The following is a 15,806-nucleotide window of genomic DNA, read 5'->3' on the forward strand; positions in this document are numbered from 1 at the left end:
TATATATATCTGGATCATATTTTCATAGAAATGTTGAATCATGAAGAAAACTAAATTGCAGTTGATAATTTGTGAAAGTTGGAATGATAATCCTGCTAGTATGGAATCCATATCGCCATGCATCGTATATGCTAGTAACCTCTCCATGATGGTGACCCTCTACTGTGCATGAAGTACATGGGTTGAACACTCTACAATGTGTTAATTATGATGATGGTTAATGTGATTACATTTTTGATTTTCATTGAAGTTGTTAAATCTAGTTTGTTTATTCAATTGTTTTATTGTTCTGATGTATTCAGGTATGTTCATGTTATTACCCCCTTTACTTGATAGGGTTTCATCTAATATGAGAATGGGCAAAAATAGGTATTTTCCGTCTGACCTTTGCGCCTGCCTGAAAAATTTAATAATTAGGGGAATGGTAATAAAAGGGGATGTTATGTAAGTTTCCGAGACACTGTCTCCTCTTCTTGAGACTTAGTGCAGCTGTCTGTCGTGTTTGTGGAAGTGTGATAGCATGGTTCAGGTCAAAGCGTTCACTTCCTAGACACCACATATAAGAGAAAATGGTCCTAACCCTGAATTAGAGGGAAGTTTTGGTGCTATTCAAATAGAACTGAAGTGAATAATAATGGTTTCACTGTAATTTGGGGTTTAAAATGACTTGTTTGATGATTTATATTATGTTTTTTGATACGCAGTAGTTCTTTTTATTTATTACTGGCCCTTGATATATAATGAAAACTTATCATTGATGATCATTCTTGAGTTGAGAAGAAAAAAGGATATAGATGGAAACCGTACAATTTTCCGGATTAACATTTAGGTTTATTTAATAGAATTGTTCTATTACATTAAAGAAACATGTCGCATTTGACCTTGTTACGATAGTTATATTATCTTATATTCTTTGAAAATTAGCAGACTAATTGGTTGCCGCAGAGCTTTTACTGAAATTGGCTGAGAGAGGTTTGCGGTTCAAATTAATGCTTGATGTGTGAGACCTATTAAGTTGAATTTACTCTGTGTTTTATCTATTGTATTGTACGAGAGGCACCAACTCAAACTCTTTAAATATTTAACCAGTGGCAAGACGTAAGGACACAATGTGATTTCACTATGCAATAGGAAGGAAACACCTACATGCAACATAGAGAGTGACAGCAATTCTAGCCATTCATGGGTGTGCTGTTGGAATGGGTGATGCAAGTAGAGGAAGATATATGGGGATGCTGTGGGAGACATCTTCTGACACCATTTAGGAGCCAGGACAGCAAAGAGTCTTGATTTTGTTAAGTGGTTAGTGAGGGAGCAGCAAGCCAATTGCTCATGTTAGTCTGTTAGCTTTTGTATATTGTTCCACCTTCTGGTCTCCTTGATGCATCAAGTCTTCTTCTGCACAAGACATCAGCTACTGCCTGAGTTCTCCTTTAACCAGCTTCCAGAAAATGTCCGCACAAACAATCTCAATACCTAAAAATGTTACCGGTGACTTTAAAGGGATTTCGTAAAATACTGCAGTATCATTAGTCACCTGACTCTATAATAGTTCTGCCAACAAGGTAAATTCCTTGAACTTTCTGCTACTTTTATGAATGAATGTAAAGAGGAGTCAGACAATTAAAAACAAATTATAGAGACCAGACAGCGGTGATGAATACGGGTGAAGTGCCATGATTGAATATGTCTGAAGAATTTCTAACTGAGCAAAGTATTTTGAAAGAATTATCGTAAAATGAAGGACAGACAACATAAAGATGCAATTGGACAAAATTGGGTTCAAGGTCTTAAAGTTTAAAAAATAAAATGTGTTTCATAAATTAATTCTGAATAATAAAATAAACGAGAAGCAATCTGATGTTATTTGCAGGATGTTTTACATAAAGCACATACCGCCTGAACCGTGTAAACTGATGACGTCAGACAAACGCAGAGGAGCCGCACAACTGTATTAGTGGCTCTGTGGTGACGACGGTCGCTTGTTTTCACACAAGGAAGTGGAGGACGTGTAGCGCCGCTGAGAGCAGGAACTAACACGAACCGTCGAGTTTTCCGTTCGAGGTAAGCCCCGCAGGAGGACCCGTGTGTTTGTACTGAGTTGTGCACGATACGAGACCGACTGTCTCTCAGCCGCAGCGTGCTCTGCCTACCTGTCATTACATTTGAAAGGTAGAGATTGGCTGTAACCTGCGATTTAACAACCGTATTGTTTCCGCCATCGGGGCAAATGTGAATTTTAAAACGTTCACGGATAAGAAAGTCATTAAGCTTATCGACTGTCTCTGTCGGTACACTGCTGATATTTGGACGTCATCTTAGGTTACTTTTCGACATGCGATAGCTACACAAGAGGAAACCACTGTCGCTTAAAGGGTCGAACAGTCCACGCTGTGAACCCGGACACTGTCCACGTCTGTAGTTTGAGATGCTCACCCTCAGTAAACATCAGAGACCTGAGTCTTTGTGTCCATGGCTGGGTTGTATGAGACTAGAAGCTTTGACCACGGTATGTGGATATTATCACCATAGAGCTGTGATATTAGCCTCCATAAGATTACGTTTTATGAAACCATTAGGTCACATGAGACACAGTTGGATAGTATGGTAGATGCATGTACAAATGTCAGTGTTTTAGCTTCACTGGCTGTAACGTGGCCGCGCTCCCCAGTGTCTAATGGAACACATGTATTTATCCTTGCTTTTTATATACAGCTTATGACAGCATGTGATTTTCCGGCCTGCGGTAAAGCAGCCCTCATGTATGTTGATCTGCGTGTATTCGGCATTATGGTGATAACTAGTAAAGGATTTCAAAGTAAAAGCGTTTCATTCAGCCAGCCTATCAATGGATGAATGAACTTGTAAACAAACAAATTAATAAAAATACACAAATAGTTAAAAATGCTAAAAACACGAGCTTTAACATTTGTCTCATTGGTATTTATTGAAACATAATGATAACGATATATTAAAAAATAAGCAACAACTTAAATTTCTAGGGCTGCAAAGCAGCACTGGGTGGGCCCGAGCACATGCATTTTGAAGCGTTGCATGCTTTTTGCCTGAAAAAACAAAAATAACGAGAAAGAGACGTGACCTTTGCAAGACATAAAGTTTCCTTTGATCTAGGAAGACTGACACTGTAGGAGTGGAGTTGTTTGTTTGCGCCTCAGCATCAAAGGATTCATGGTCCATGTATGTCTGCGTTACAGAACATCGTGTTTTAATGGCGTGTAATCAAACTTTGACGCCACGCCACAGTCACACCGTGTGACTAAAAAAAAATATATATATTGATTTTTGTGAAGACTGGTCAATGTGAACACGTTCCAGGGGTCTCGGGGGCACCGTTGAGCCATTTTGCGACGCCCATTGAAAATTCCTTCAGAATACGTAAATTTCACCACTTTCTAACTTTCTGCAAATTTTGGTAAGAATTTGAGCATGGTAAAGCCCTCAAAAAGCCAATTCATTTGCCTGAATAATAATAATATTAATAATAATAATAATAAATAATCATTACAATTTCAATAGGGTCTCACCTGACCTTTGATGTCAGTGTTCGTGCCCCAATTAAAGACCAGGCAGATTTTAAGGAGTGAAATGACAGGCTGTTGCACAGACCAATTTAACTTTATACTAAAATTATTATATTATTATAATTAATACTGAGATGTCGTAATGTCATTCTACACAGTATTAAGACAGTCTAATGTCACATATGAGCTATTTTATTAGAATGAAAAGGACTAAAAAACAAAAATTATACACCTAATTCATGTGCTTGTTTTTTGTAAAGCTCATAGTGAGCGTCTTTTCTGTGTTTTGCTGTGATTTATGGTGACTTTTCCTCTCCTCTGCACTCGGTTTCACCTTTGTGACATTATTCACACCAGGACTGATGTTACTACCAGCTGAGAACAGGACCTTTTTCTTTTCTGCTAAACCCTTTTTTCTCTCATTTCCCATGTAGGCCTACTTCTTCTGGAATGGAGATTTATGGATGCATAACCACCATGTCAGCATGTAACGCATCAATCTCTTCAGCATGAGCTCCCATAAGCCAATTGTCAAAACTTCAGTCCAAATATGGCCCCTGTTCCTCCTGGGATCCGCCTGTTGGCGTCCTTTGATAGGAACCAGTGGTGAGTGACTGACTGACTGAATTGGAGTCTCTTAACATGTCTGTCCTTTGAATTTCAGCTTACTGTTGAATCATTAATTCTCTTGGATATTTAGTAGGATTTTCACCATTAACTGCCAATTTGCTACTGATGTTACAATGATGTGAAAATGTGAATTATTTGCCAATTTGACTTATTTGTTAAATCTTTCTCCATCCAAAACTATCAAGTTTTAATAGCTTGTTAATAATCTGTATTTATATATATTTGTGCAATAACAATGTTATGGTGTAACGCAGCCATTCCCAAACTTTAGAATGCCATGGCCCGATTTGAAAAAGGGACAAATTTGTGTGCCCCACCCCAAATTTAAATAATCACAACTTTATGATCCACATACAAGACTAGATATACATATGCATTGCAAATCCAATCCATTTTCCGTAACAATCCATCCATGTTTAAAGGGACTCTTACCTTTGTTGCATTTGAGAATTACAGCACATTCAAATCATCCCGCCTTCCTCCAATGCCCCACCCCCTCGTTCCCATCCGCGGTGTTTTTTTGAAGAAACTTTATTTACAAGCAGACTTACAATCTACTGCCTCCGCGCACGCACGTGAGTTTTTGTTTACCAAAGCAATGGATTCGGTAAGTTATATACATTTACATTCACATGCCTTGATGACGCGGGCCCGAATGCGCCACAAGAAGCAGAGGGAAAACCTGCATGTCCATGCAGCAAACAGACAGGTCTGTCGGCCAATAAGGTCCTTCGGTCCGAAGAATTTTATTGGTTGAAGTTTTCACTAAATATTATGAGAGTGAAATAATTGTTTGTTTTTACTCCTGGTGGGTCTGTCTTGCATTTTAGAGTGTCATTACCTTATTAATACCAATTTAACCTTATCCAAAAAAAGTGTAAAAATGCAACAAAGGTAAGAGTCCCTTTAAGCAAAACAATTTGCAAAGCAACAAATGTAAATAATTAAGTGCAAATAGTGGATTGTTAAACATCTATCTTGCTGTTTGTGTAACAGAGCACTTACATGTTACATTTCACAACAATAATATCAGTAAGATAATGTCACTCAACACATTTGTGGCCTAACCAAATATACTTGAGGCGTTTAAGGCCCCCCGAAATTAAAAACTGCTCGCTGTCACAAGTCCATAAACTGACATTAACACTGGATTTCCTCCAGTCTGAAAACACAAGCAGTTTATCTTGATATACTGGATATTAAATCACATCGTGTAAAGTAACCTGTAACTCACCTAATGAGAGGGGTGATGTTGCTGCATAGCTGGCTCAGATACTCTTAGCTTATTTTCAAAAAAATCTCAAGGCTTGGATAAATAATGTCCATGTTTAGATTCTAAATGGTGGCACACTTTACATGATTTCAGGGCCTGGTTAGTTGGCATCTCAGAACAGCACACACACAGGCTTGGGGGTTGGCCTCTGAGCCCGCACTATATAAATCCCAGAGACAGCTTTTTTGTTTTCAATGATTCAGTATGACTTTCTGATTCACCTTCATCATAAACAGCTTGCCTCTTTCATCCTGACAGCCACTGCTCCATCTTGCTCGACCCAGTACATAACAAAGTTCAAGTGTTCAAGTGTTCAAGATTTTATTGTCAAATGAACAGAGATAACATGAAGTAGTCACTGTCAATGAAATGCTTGGGTCACACACTCTCTTTAAGCAATGCTCAAGTATAAAATAGAATAAAAAAAGAATAAAATAGAATAACAATGAAATAGAATATCAAAAATTTAAAATAGAAAATAAAATATATACATCTAAATATATATCCTTACAGGTGAATGTTCAATTTGTGCAGTAGTGCAAATGTTCAAATATGCTTGTTATGGTGCTGGTGTAAATATGCATATATACCAGGGTGCTGGTTTGGTGGAGTTATTGCAGTTCAGGAGTTTAAAAGTCTTATGGCCTGGGGGATGAAACTGTCTCTGAGCCTGGTGGTGCGGGCCCGGATGCTGCGGTACCGTCGGCCAGACGGCAGCAGGCAGAAATGTTTATGGCTGGGGTGAAAGGGGTCTTTAATATTCCGGTTGCTCTTCTTCCTGCACCGCTGGTTGTAGAGTTCCTCCATGGATGGCAGCTCCGTCCTGGTGATGTGCTGGACAGACTTCACCACCCTCTGTAAAGCCTTACGGTTGAGGGCGGTGCAGCTGCCATACCAGGCGGAGATGCAGCCCGTCAGGATGCTTTCTATGGTGCACCTGTAGAAGTTGCACAGGATCCTGGAGTCCATGTGGAGCCTCCGCAGCCTGCGGAGGAAGAAGAGTCGCTGCCTGGCCGTCTTCCTGATGGAGTCTGTGTGATGGTTCCAGGTCAGGTCATCACTGATGCGGACCCCGAGGAACCTGAAGGTGCTGACTCACTCCACCGGGGTCCCGTTGATGAAGAGGGGGGCGTTTTCCACTCCTTTTCCCTTCCTGTAATCCACGATCAGCTCCTTAGTTTTGCCGACGTTGAGAAGGAGGTTGTTGTCCTGGCACCAAGATGTCAGGCCTCTGACCTCCTCTCTGTAGGCCTTCTCATCGTCGCCGGTGATCGACGACTGTGGTGTCGTCGGCAAACTTGATGATGGTGTTGGAGCTGTGGGTGGCCACTCAGTCATGCGTGAACAGGGAGTACAGGAGAGGACTCACACAGCCCTGGGGGCCACCGGTGTTGAGAGTCAGGGTGGAGGATGTGGAGCTGCCGATCCGCACCGCCTGTGGCCTGCCCGTCAGGAAGTTCAGGATCCACTCACGCAGGGCGATGTTGAGCCCAAGGTCTCTGAGCTTGGTGACGAGCTTCAGGGGCACAATGGTGTTGAATGCTGAACTGTAGTCGACGAACAGCATTCTCACATATGTGTCCCTCTGGTCCAGGTGGGAGAGGGCAGTGTGGAGGGTGAGGGAGATGGCAACTGCAGTTTACCTTTTTGGCTTGTAGGCAAACTGCAGAGGGTCCAGAGTGTCAGGGAGGGAGGAGGTGATGAAGGGTTGGACCAGCCGCTCAAAGCACTTCATTATAATGGAAGTAAGTGCTACTGGGCAGTAGTCATTCAGGCAGAGGATTTTAGTTTTCTTGGGGACAGGGACAATGATGGTCTTCTTGAAACATGCGGGGACTACAGACTGGAGCAGAGACATATTGAAGATGTCTGTGAACACATCTGCCAGCTAATCTGCACACACCTTGAGTGCTCGGCCGGGGATGCCATCAGGTCCAGGTGCCTTGCGTGTGTTGATCTGGTTGAGTGATCTCCACACGTCTGCCCTGGATATGACGAGGGGGCAGCGGTCCTCCTGGGCCTCTTCGATCTCCCCAGCCGGGGGGCTGCTCTCAAAGCGGGCGTAAAAAGTGTTCAGCTCCTCTGGGAGAGATGCAGACACATCATCAGCACTGCTGGTCTTAGCTTTGTAGTCTGTGATGGTTCTCAGTCCGGCCCACATGTTCCTAGTGTTGGAGCCCTTGCAGTGGGACTCCACTTTGTCCCTGTACAGTCTCTTAGCACTGCTTATAGCACTCCGGAGCGCGTACCTGGACTTCCTGTATTCCTCCAGATCCCCTGAGATGTAGGCAACGGTCCTTGCTTTTAGTTTAGCATGGACGTCACCATTAATCCAGGGCTTCTGATTTGGAAATGTTCGTACAGAAATCCTGGGTACGACGTCATCGATGCATTTGCTGATGTAGCAGATGACCGCGTCCGTGTTGATGTCATCATCCTGGAACACGCCCCACTCCGTCGTGCTGAAGCAGTCCTGAAGAGCCGAGTCTGATTGTTCGGACCACCGCTGAATGGTCCGAGTCACCGGTCTGTCACGCTTGAGTTTCTGCCTATAGGAAGGCAGGAGCAGAACTGAAACGTGATCTGATTTGCCGAATGGGGGGCGGGGAGGGCCTTATACGCATCCTGGAAGGGAGTGTAAACATGGTCCAGCGTGTTCGCGCCGCGCGGCGGACAGCTGATGTGCTGATAGTATCTCGGCAGGACTTTCCTCATCTTGGCGTTGTTAAAATCCCCGGCCACAATAAACGCAGCCTCTGGGCCGTGATGTCTCTGTCCTGTCGATAACACCATGCAGCTCGTCCAGCGCCAGGTTGGTGTCGGCGTGTGGCAGAATGTAAACAGCGGTGATGATGACCGATGTAAACTCTCGCGGGATGTAGTAAGGCTGGCATCTTATCATGAGGTGCTCCAGGTCCGGAGAACATCCCAAAGAAATAATCTCCACATCTGAGCACCACAGATTGTTCACCATGAAGCAGACACCTCCTCCCTTGCTCTTCCCCGAGTTAATTGTCCGATCCTGGCGGTGAATGGAGACCCCCTCGGGAACAATGGCGGAGTTCGGGATCGATGAGTTGAGCCAAGTCTCCGTGAAAACCATCACGTTACAAAACTTGATGTCCCGTTGAAAAGCCATCCTGCTACGAAGTTCATCCAGCTTGTTATCCAAGGACTGAACATTAGCTAGAAGAATGCTTGGTAGAGGAGGCCGGTTCTCACGTTTCCTCAGCCGGACCAGGACGCCTGCTCGGGACCCTCGTTTCCTTCGTCGTCGCCTTCGTGTTCCAGGTAACGCAGGTAACCAGCGCCATGGGAAGTCTCCTTTGTTTGTTGTTGGTGGCGGTGAAAAAGTGTTTTTTATCGTTAACCCGATGGAAAGAAGTTGTTCTCTATCATATGTGATGATAGGGCTCGCTTTACTCGAGTGCACAATACAAAATAAAGTACAATAAATAACAAAAAGATAGAAAAAAGAGCAAAGCTGTGGGAGAGCGCGAGACACAGCAGCCATCCTCGGCGCGATCTTCACATTTCTCCTCATCTATGATTCCCCGCTAATGATGCGTGATGCATTCAGGTGTTAATGTCACTGTCAGCAAATACAATGACATCTGATATGTAGGTCAGATAAAATAAGAATAACGTGGAATTTTAATCAGGGGGCCGCAGCCCACACTATGGGAATGACTGGTGTAACGCATACAGAGTTTTTTTTGTCCATGTAGGTTGACCACCATGGTCATGCAAAATATTTACAAATGTGTATGGTGACTGAGTAATGGAAACATTTTAGTACCTCTAATACGGAGGGTGCATTTTAACACCCATAACATCCCTGTAGCTCAGGGGTTCCCAAAGTGGGGGTCGCGAGACACAGAGGGGGGGGGTCGCGAGATGCCGTCCAAAAAACAAATACAATTATAAAATAATTTAAAATGGAATTTGTAACCCTTTATTGTATAAATAAATATGAGTTGAAATCAGTTTTTTCCTTTTTCTATGTATGAGGTTATTCCGGCACGGATTAGCGGAACGAGCAAGAGTTGCAAGGCCAAAAGAAAGTCCTTACTAAACAGACAATCCCAGCCGCAGCTCAAAGGGCATCATATGAGGTGGCATATTTAATTGCACAGCCAATAAAAGCCAGACATAATCGGCGAAACGTTAATTAAACCTGCTGCTGTAGATATAAATCTGGCCATGCATGGGTATAAATTATTAGCACGAGATCTGGAATCAGTGCCGCTGTCCAGCGGGACTATTACCAGGTGCATCACCGACAAGTGCCGGCTGGTGGATAGAGTTAAGAAAGGGAAATATGGTTTACAGTTAGATGAATCCACAAATATATTAAACTCTGCCCAGCTGCTTGTTTTCATCAGATACAGTTTTTTTTAGTTTTTTTTTAAATATTTTTATAAGAGGTAAGGCACAGTAGAACAAGAATCAAGGATACAGTCTACCTCCTTGGATGTTTTTCTTAATTAAAGGACCACATGAACGTGGTCCTGCGAACAATACATTACACAATTCAATGAAAATAAGAATAATAATGATAAATAAATAACTGAAAATTCTATTAAGTATTAAAGCTGCAGAGTATAAATTAATAAAAATAAAAGAATAAGTAAAGGAATAAATAAAAAGGAAGAAGAAAGAGAGAGAGAGGCAGGGTCCCTTATCAGGGGGCAGGGACTGGAGAGAGTGGAAGAATGTAAGAAAGGGAAGCCACTTATTATAAAATTTGTTAGAGCTACCTTTCACTGAATATCTGATCTTTTCCAGCTTTAGGAAAGACATGGTGTCGTTGAGCCACTGAGTACTGGAGGGAGCTTTAGTCGACTTCCAGTGGAGAAGAAGGTGGCGTCTTGCCAGTAAGGAAGTAGAAGCTAAAATGTCTAATTGAGTAGAGGTAAACCGGTTATGGTCTTCTGGGAGCCCGAATATGGCAACATGGGGGGAGACTTTTATAGTCACTGAAAGTATTTTTGACATGGTGTCAAAATAATTCAACCAAAAGCGAGAGAGTAGCGGACATGAGAAGAACATATGGGTTAAATTGCAGGATGAGGCATGACATTTGTCGCATTTGTCAGTGATACTGGGATAGATTTGCGACAGTCGAGCTTTAGAAAGGTGGACTCTAAACAGTACTTTAAACTGTTTAAGTGTGAGACGAGCGCAGGATGAACTAGTGTAAATTTTCTTAACAGCAGTGTCCCACCAGTCATCCTCCAAGTTTAGATCGAGTTAATCTTCCCAGGCAGCCCTAACTTTAGTAATTGGAGAGCAATCAAAAGATAGAAGTTCATTATAAACTTTAGAGATGAGTGATTTTTGAAGTGGATCGTGGTTTAACAGCACCTCCCACTGTAGGGTCGGCGGCGAGGAGGGAAAAACTGGAAACAAAGCAGTGTTTTAGCGCAGTGTCTAATTTGAAAGTATTGAAAGAGATGAGAAGGTGGGAGATGAAATTCTCCTGAGAGATCTGTAAAGCTGCGAAAAATACCATCCTTGTAAAGATCTTCAAAACATTTCAGGCCTTTATTTTGCCATGCAAGAAAGGTTGAATCTGTAAGCGGAGGTCGAAATAAATGATTGTTCAGTAAAGGAGCTAAAGTAGATGTTGACTTGAATTTGAAGTGTTTCCTAAACTGATACTAAATTTTAAGTGTGGAGTGAACCACTTGATTATTTGTAAAGCCAGAGAGGTTGGATGGAATAGAAGAGGTAAGTAGAGCAGGTAAGGAGGATGAAACACGTGACTGTGCCTCCAAGTGACACCATGGCAGATTCACTGACTTGAACCAAAATGACATTTTTTGAATATGTGTCGCCCAATAATACAGTTGGAAATTTGGAAGTGCCAATCCGCCATTGAATTTACATCTCTGAAGTGTGGATTTGCGGATCCTAGGAGCCTTTCCACACCATGAAAAATCAGAACTAGTTTGATCAATTGTTTTAAAAAACTGCTTTGGCAGGAAAAGTGGGAGACAATGGAACAAAAATAGAAATTTGGGCAAAATGTTCATTTTAACCGCATTAATTCTTCAAATTAACGAGAGAGGTAAACATTTCCATCTTTGGAGGTCAGATTTAATTTTAGACATTAAAGATGAGAAATTAGCAGAAAAAAGAGAGTTTAACGTTCTGGTTACGCTGATCCCGAGGTACTTAAAGCCAGAAAGGCTCATTTTAAAAGGGACATCTGACTGTGTGAGCTGTGATGCTGAAGCATTGACAGGATAGCATTCACTTTTAGAAGTATTCACTTTATAGCCTGAGAATGATCCAAATCTCTGGAAATCAGATAAAATTGTGGGAATGGAAAGGACAGGATCTGAGACATACAACAATAAGTCATCCGCATAAAGTGACAACTTAAATTCTGTGCCCAATCGTGAGATCCCAGTAAAAGTGGAGGAGGACCTCAGAAAGACTGACAGGGGCTCTATAGCTAGCGCGAACCATAGAGGAGATAGGGGACACCCCTGTCTGGTGCCACGGGTTAGAGTAAAAAAATTGGACTGAATGCCATTAGTGGAAATGTTTGCTTGTGGAGATGTGTAAAGGAGCATATCCACGAAATGAACCCATTACCCAGTCCAAACTTCTTTAGTACAGTAAATAAATAGTCCCATTCAATTCTATCGAATGCTTTTTCAGCATCGACCAAGATCACTACCTCAGGTGTTGTTGTGGCAGTTTTAGAGTAAATAATATTTAGGACTGTTCGGACGTTAAAGAATAACTGCTGCCCCTTAACAAATCCAGTTTGCTCATGTGAGACAATAGTTGGTACAATGTTCTCCAGGCGATAGGCCAAAGCTTTAGCAAGGATCTTAGTAGGGCTGAACGATTTATTGCATTTGCGATTTAATCGCGATATGATAAAACGCGATTTCCTAATCGCAACGTGCGCGATTATAACGTGCGAACGAGAGTAGCGCACCGGGCCGCTGTCCGCACCCGCAGCCAGAATGCCGCGGGACAACACAACTCCGCTGATCCAGAAGATAGCGAAGCAGGCCTGCGTCACCTACGTGGCGCAAACACACAGCGAGCTCATCTCGCTGGTGATCGCGTTGCGGGCGGCGGATCTGAAAATCCCTCCCCGGAAAAGCAAGCCGAGCTCCGGGGCGGCGAGCCGAGCTCCGGGGAGGCGGGGCTCCGGAGTCCCCCCGGTCACCTACACGCACATCTGCGGGACGGAGGTGCTCAACATCGGGGTCTTCCTGCTGAGGCCCGGCGCCTCCGTACCGCTGCACGACCACCGGGAACTTGAACGGGACGCTCAAGGCTTTACAGCGCCTCATGTCTGCTGTGTTGTGGCTCCACACACACACACACACACACACACACGCACACACTGTGGTACCATTTCATTAACTTCAGGAAACTGTTCATACATGCAGTTGTACTGTTTGACTTTGTGGCCTGTGCATTTCTCCGTTTTTTACAACTTTATTTACTTTGATTTTACAAAATATTTTCAAAGTATAGTAGAGGCAAATTCTATGTTTCAGTTGTGTGAAATGTTTCTGACTTGGGAGCAGTAAGACACCTATAATTTTAGATATTATTTAACACTAAATGTTAGGGATGAGCGAGTACAGCATTATCTGTATCTGTATCTGTTAACCATATGAATTATCCGTATCCGTACTCGGAGTGGGCGGGGCCTAACCCGGAAGTCGGTGTGATTTAAACCGGAAGTGGGCTGGTTCAACATAACTTTCTTTTTTAACTTTGAAATTTTTTTATGATTTTTTTATTTTTATTTTTTTTAAATTTATTTCCACACCGTGTGTGTGTGTGTGTGTGTGTGTGTGTGTGTGTGTGTGTGTGTGTGTGTGTGTGTGTGTGTGTGTGTGTGTGTGTGTGTGTGTGTGTGTGTGTGTGTGTGTGTGTGTGTGTGTGTGTGTGTGTGTGTGTGTGTGTGTGTGTGTGTGTGTGTGTGTGTGTGTGTGTGTGTGTGTGTGTGTGTGTTGCAAGGGACGTTCACTGTCTCCCGGAGAAATGAACACTCTGTGTTTTTAGTATAGAAAGACGTGAATTATATTCGTTCACAAGTCATACAGACTGGTTTTGTTATTTTCACTTTACATTAACACTTAAAGTTTAGTGCAGTGTAATAGTTTGCCGTGATAATTAAATGCCAGTGTGATAATAAATGACAATTTCAAACCATACAAACTGTCATGTTGCACTGTATTTAATAGAGGTTTACTTTACTGTAAAGTAAGTGTAAATGTAGCGCTCCTCTACCTCTACTCGTGAAAATTTTTCCAAAGACTCGTACCCGAAGACCCAGTCGGGAAATGAACGAATCATTTCGGGGATGAATAAAGTACTCTATCTATCTATTTCTGCTTCCTTGACTGAGCCTATGGAACAGTCCCGATGCGCACTGAACCTGAGTGACTGAGAGACAGAGAGCTGTTCTGTGAGTGAGTGAGCAGAGCGGTGTGTGACGGGAGGAGCGCTGTGACGCTGTGTGAGGATTTTCATTCAGTCCGATCACAGATAATGACTCCGATTACTCGTATTATACTCGTGGTCGGCAAAAGTGCTTTATCCGTACCGGATACTCGTTTCAGCCGAGTATCCGGCTCATCTCTACTAAATGTATCTAATATTGTGTTGGTCATATTTAAATCATTCATTACGTTTTGTTGGGAAAAAAAATTGGATAAAAAAAAATAATCGCATATTAAATCGCAATCGCAATATTCGGGAAAAAAATCGCAATTAGATTATTTCCCCAAATCGTTCAGCCCTAGATCTTAGCATTTACATTTATGAATGAAAGAGGTCTGTATGAGCCGCAGAGATTCGGATCCTTATCTTTTTTTAAAGAGAAGAGGCTTGCCTTAAAGTGGGAGGGAGAGTGCCGTGGGTTGTTGGTCCAATTTGGTGATATTGCTAGAGAGTTCTTGCAATTTAGCTTTACGGGATTTATTCAAGTGGGCAGAGTAGAAAATAATTTGTCCCTGCAAGTATGCTTTTAATGATTCCCACAGCAGTGAACATGAAACTGGTTCCATATCATTTTGATTTAGGGAGATATAATCATCAATTTTAGTGAACTTATCATCTGAGAGAAGTAATGTATTGAACCTCCAAGGTGTTGAGTACCGGGGTTGTGAAGAGAACTGAATAGCTAAAGAAAGAGGGGCGTGGTCAGAAATGACAATAGGATGATAATTAACAGACAGTACTTTGGGAATTAGTTTAGCATCAATAAAATAATAATCAATCCAAGAGAAAGATTGATGCATCTGAGAAAAGAAGGAATATTCCTTGGTACGAGTTTTATAAAATCTCCAAGGATCAGTGCAACGGTTCTTGGACACAAAATCTGAAAGTGACCTCGACATTGAAGAAGGGGTCAGAGTTCGTGGGTTGGAGCGGTCTAGTTTGGGATCAATTACACAGTTCATGTCCCCGCCAATTATAAGGAGGCTGTTATTCATTGAGGGAAGACGTTCAAATAGCTTATTCATAAAGTGTGGATCATCGAAATTGGGGGCATATAAGTTAACTAATAAAATGGGAATATGGAATAGCGTACCTGTAACAATTAAGTATCTGCCGTTTTTGTCTGATATCACCTTAGAAGCTGAAAACTGAATTGACTTACTAATTAAAATAGCAACCCCCCTGGCCTTAGAGTTGAAATTAGAGTGAAACACCTCAGAAACCCAGGGACATTTAAGTCTGACCTTATCTTTAGTGCGCATGTGGGTTTCCTGCAGAAACACTAAGTCCGCTTTAAGACGTTTCAAATGAGCAAATATCCTTGATCTCTTAATTGGACTCCCCATGCCTTTACTATTCCAGCTCAAGAATCTCACAGAAAACCCAGTAAGTGGGACAACAGAAGTATTAGTATTGGTGGTCATATGTCAAATCCCTTGTTCCACCATTTAGGAGCCAGGACAGCATAGAGTCGTGATTTTGTTGAGTGGTTAGCTAGCAGTGAGGAAGCAACAAGCCAATTGGCCGATGCAGAGTTGAGTAGACAACTGGGGTGTAAGGTTTGACCATGTCCTGGATGTAGACTGGGCCCTATCTGTTTGTAGCATGGTACGCAAGTACTAGTGTTCTGATTTGGATGCTGGCAGCCACTAGTAACCAGTCAAGGGAGCGGAGTAGTGTGAGTGAATTTAGGTAGGTTAAAGAACAGTCAAGCTCCTGCATTCTAGATGAGTTGCAGAGGTCTGATGGCACTAGCAGGTAGATCAGCCAAGATGGAGTTGCAATAGTCTAGGCGTGAGATGACCAGAACCTGGACCAGAACATGTGCTGCCTTCTGAGTGAGAATGGGACCTATTCTCCTGATGTTGTGCAGT

General features: G+C 42.5%; 1 protein-coding gene across 4 annotated transcripts in view; it reads left to right on the top strand.

Annotated features, from left to right (window-relative positions):
- Window positions 1-1,958: 1,958 nt before the first annotated feature.
- Window positions 1,959-15,806, top strand: part of LOC133022136 (high affinity cGMP-specific 3',5'-cyclic phosphodiesterase 9A-like) — a 159,107-nt gene continuing 145,259 nt past the window's right edge. For all 4 annotated transcript variants that reach the window (XM_061089148.1, XM_061089149.1, XM_061089151.1 and 1 more), the window contains exons 1-2: window positions 1,959-2,064; window positions 3,977-4,148. In XM_061089148.1, coding sequence (XP_060945131.1) covers window positions 4,093-4,148 — 56 coding nt within the window. In that variant the 5' untranslated portion in view covers window positions 1,959-2,064; window positions 3,977-4,092. The remainder of the gene's footprint in view (window positions 2,065-3,976; window positions 4,149-15,806) is intronic.

Source organism: Limanda limanda, chromosome 16 (genome assembly GCF_963576545.1).
Source record: "Limanda limanda chromosome 16, fLimLim1.1, whole genome shotgun sequence".
NCBI classification, from domain to species: domain Eukaryota; kingdom Metazoa; phylum Chordata; class Actinopteri; order Pleuronectiformes; family Pleuronectidae; genus Limanda; species Limanda limanda.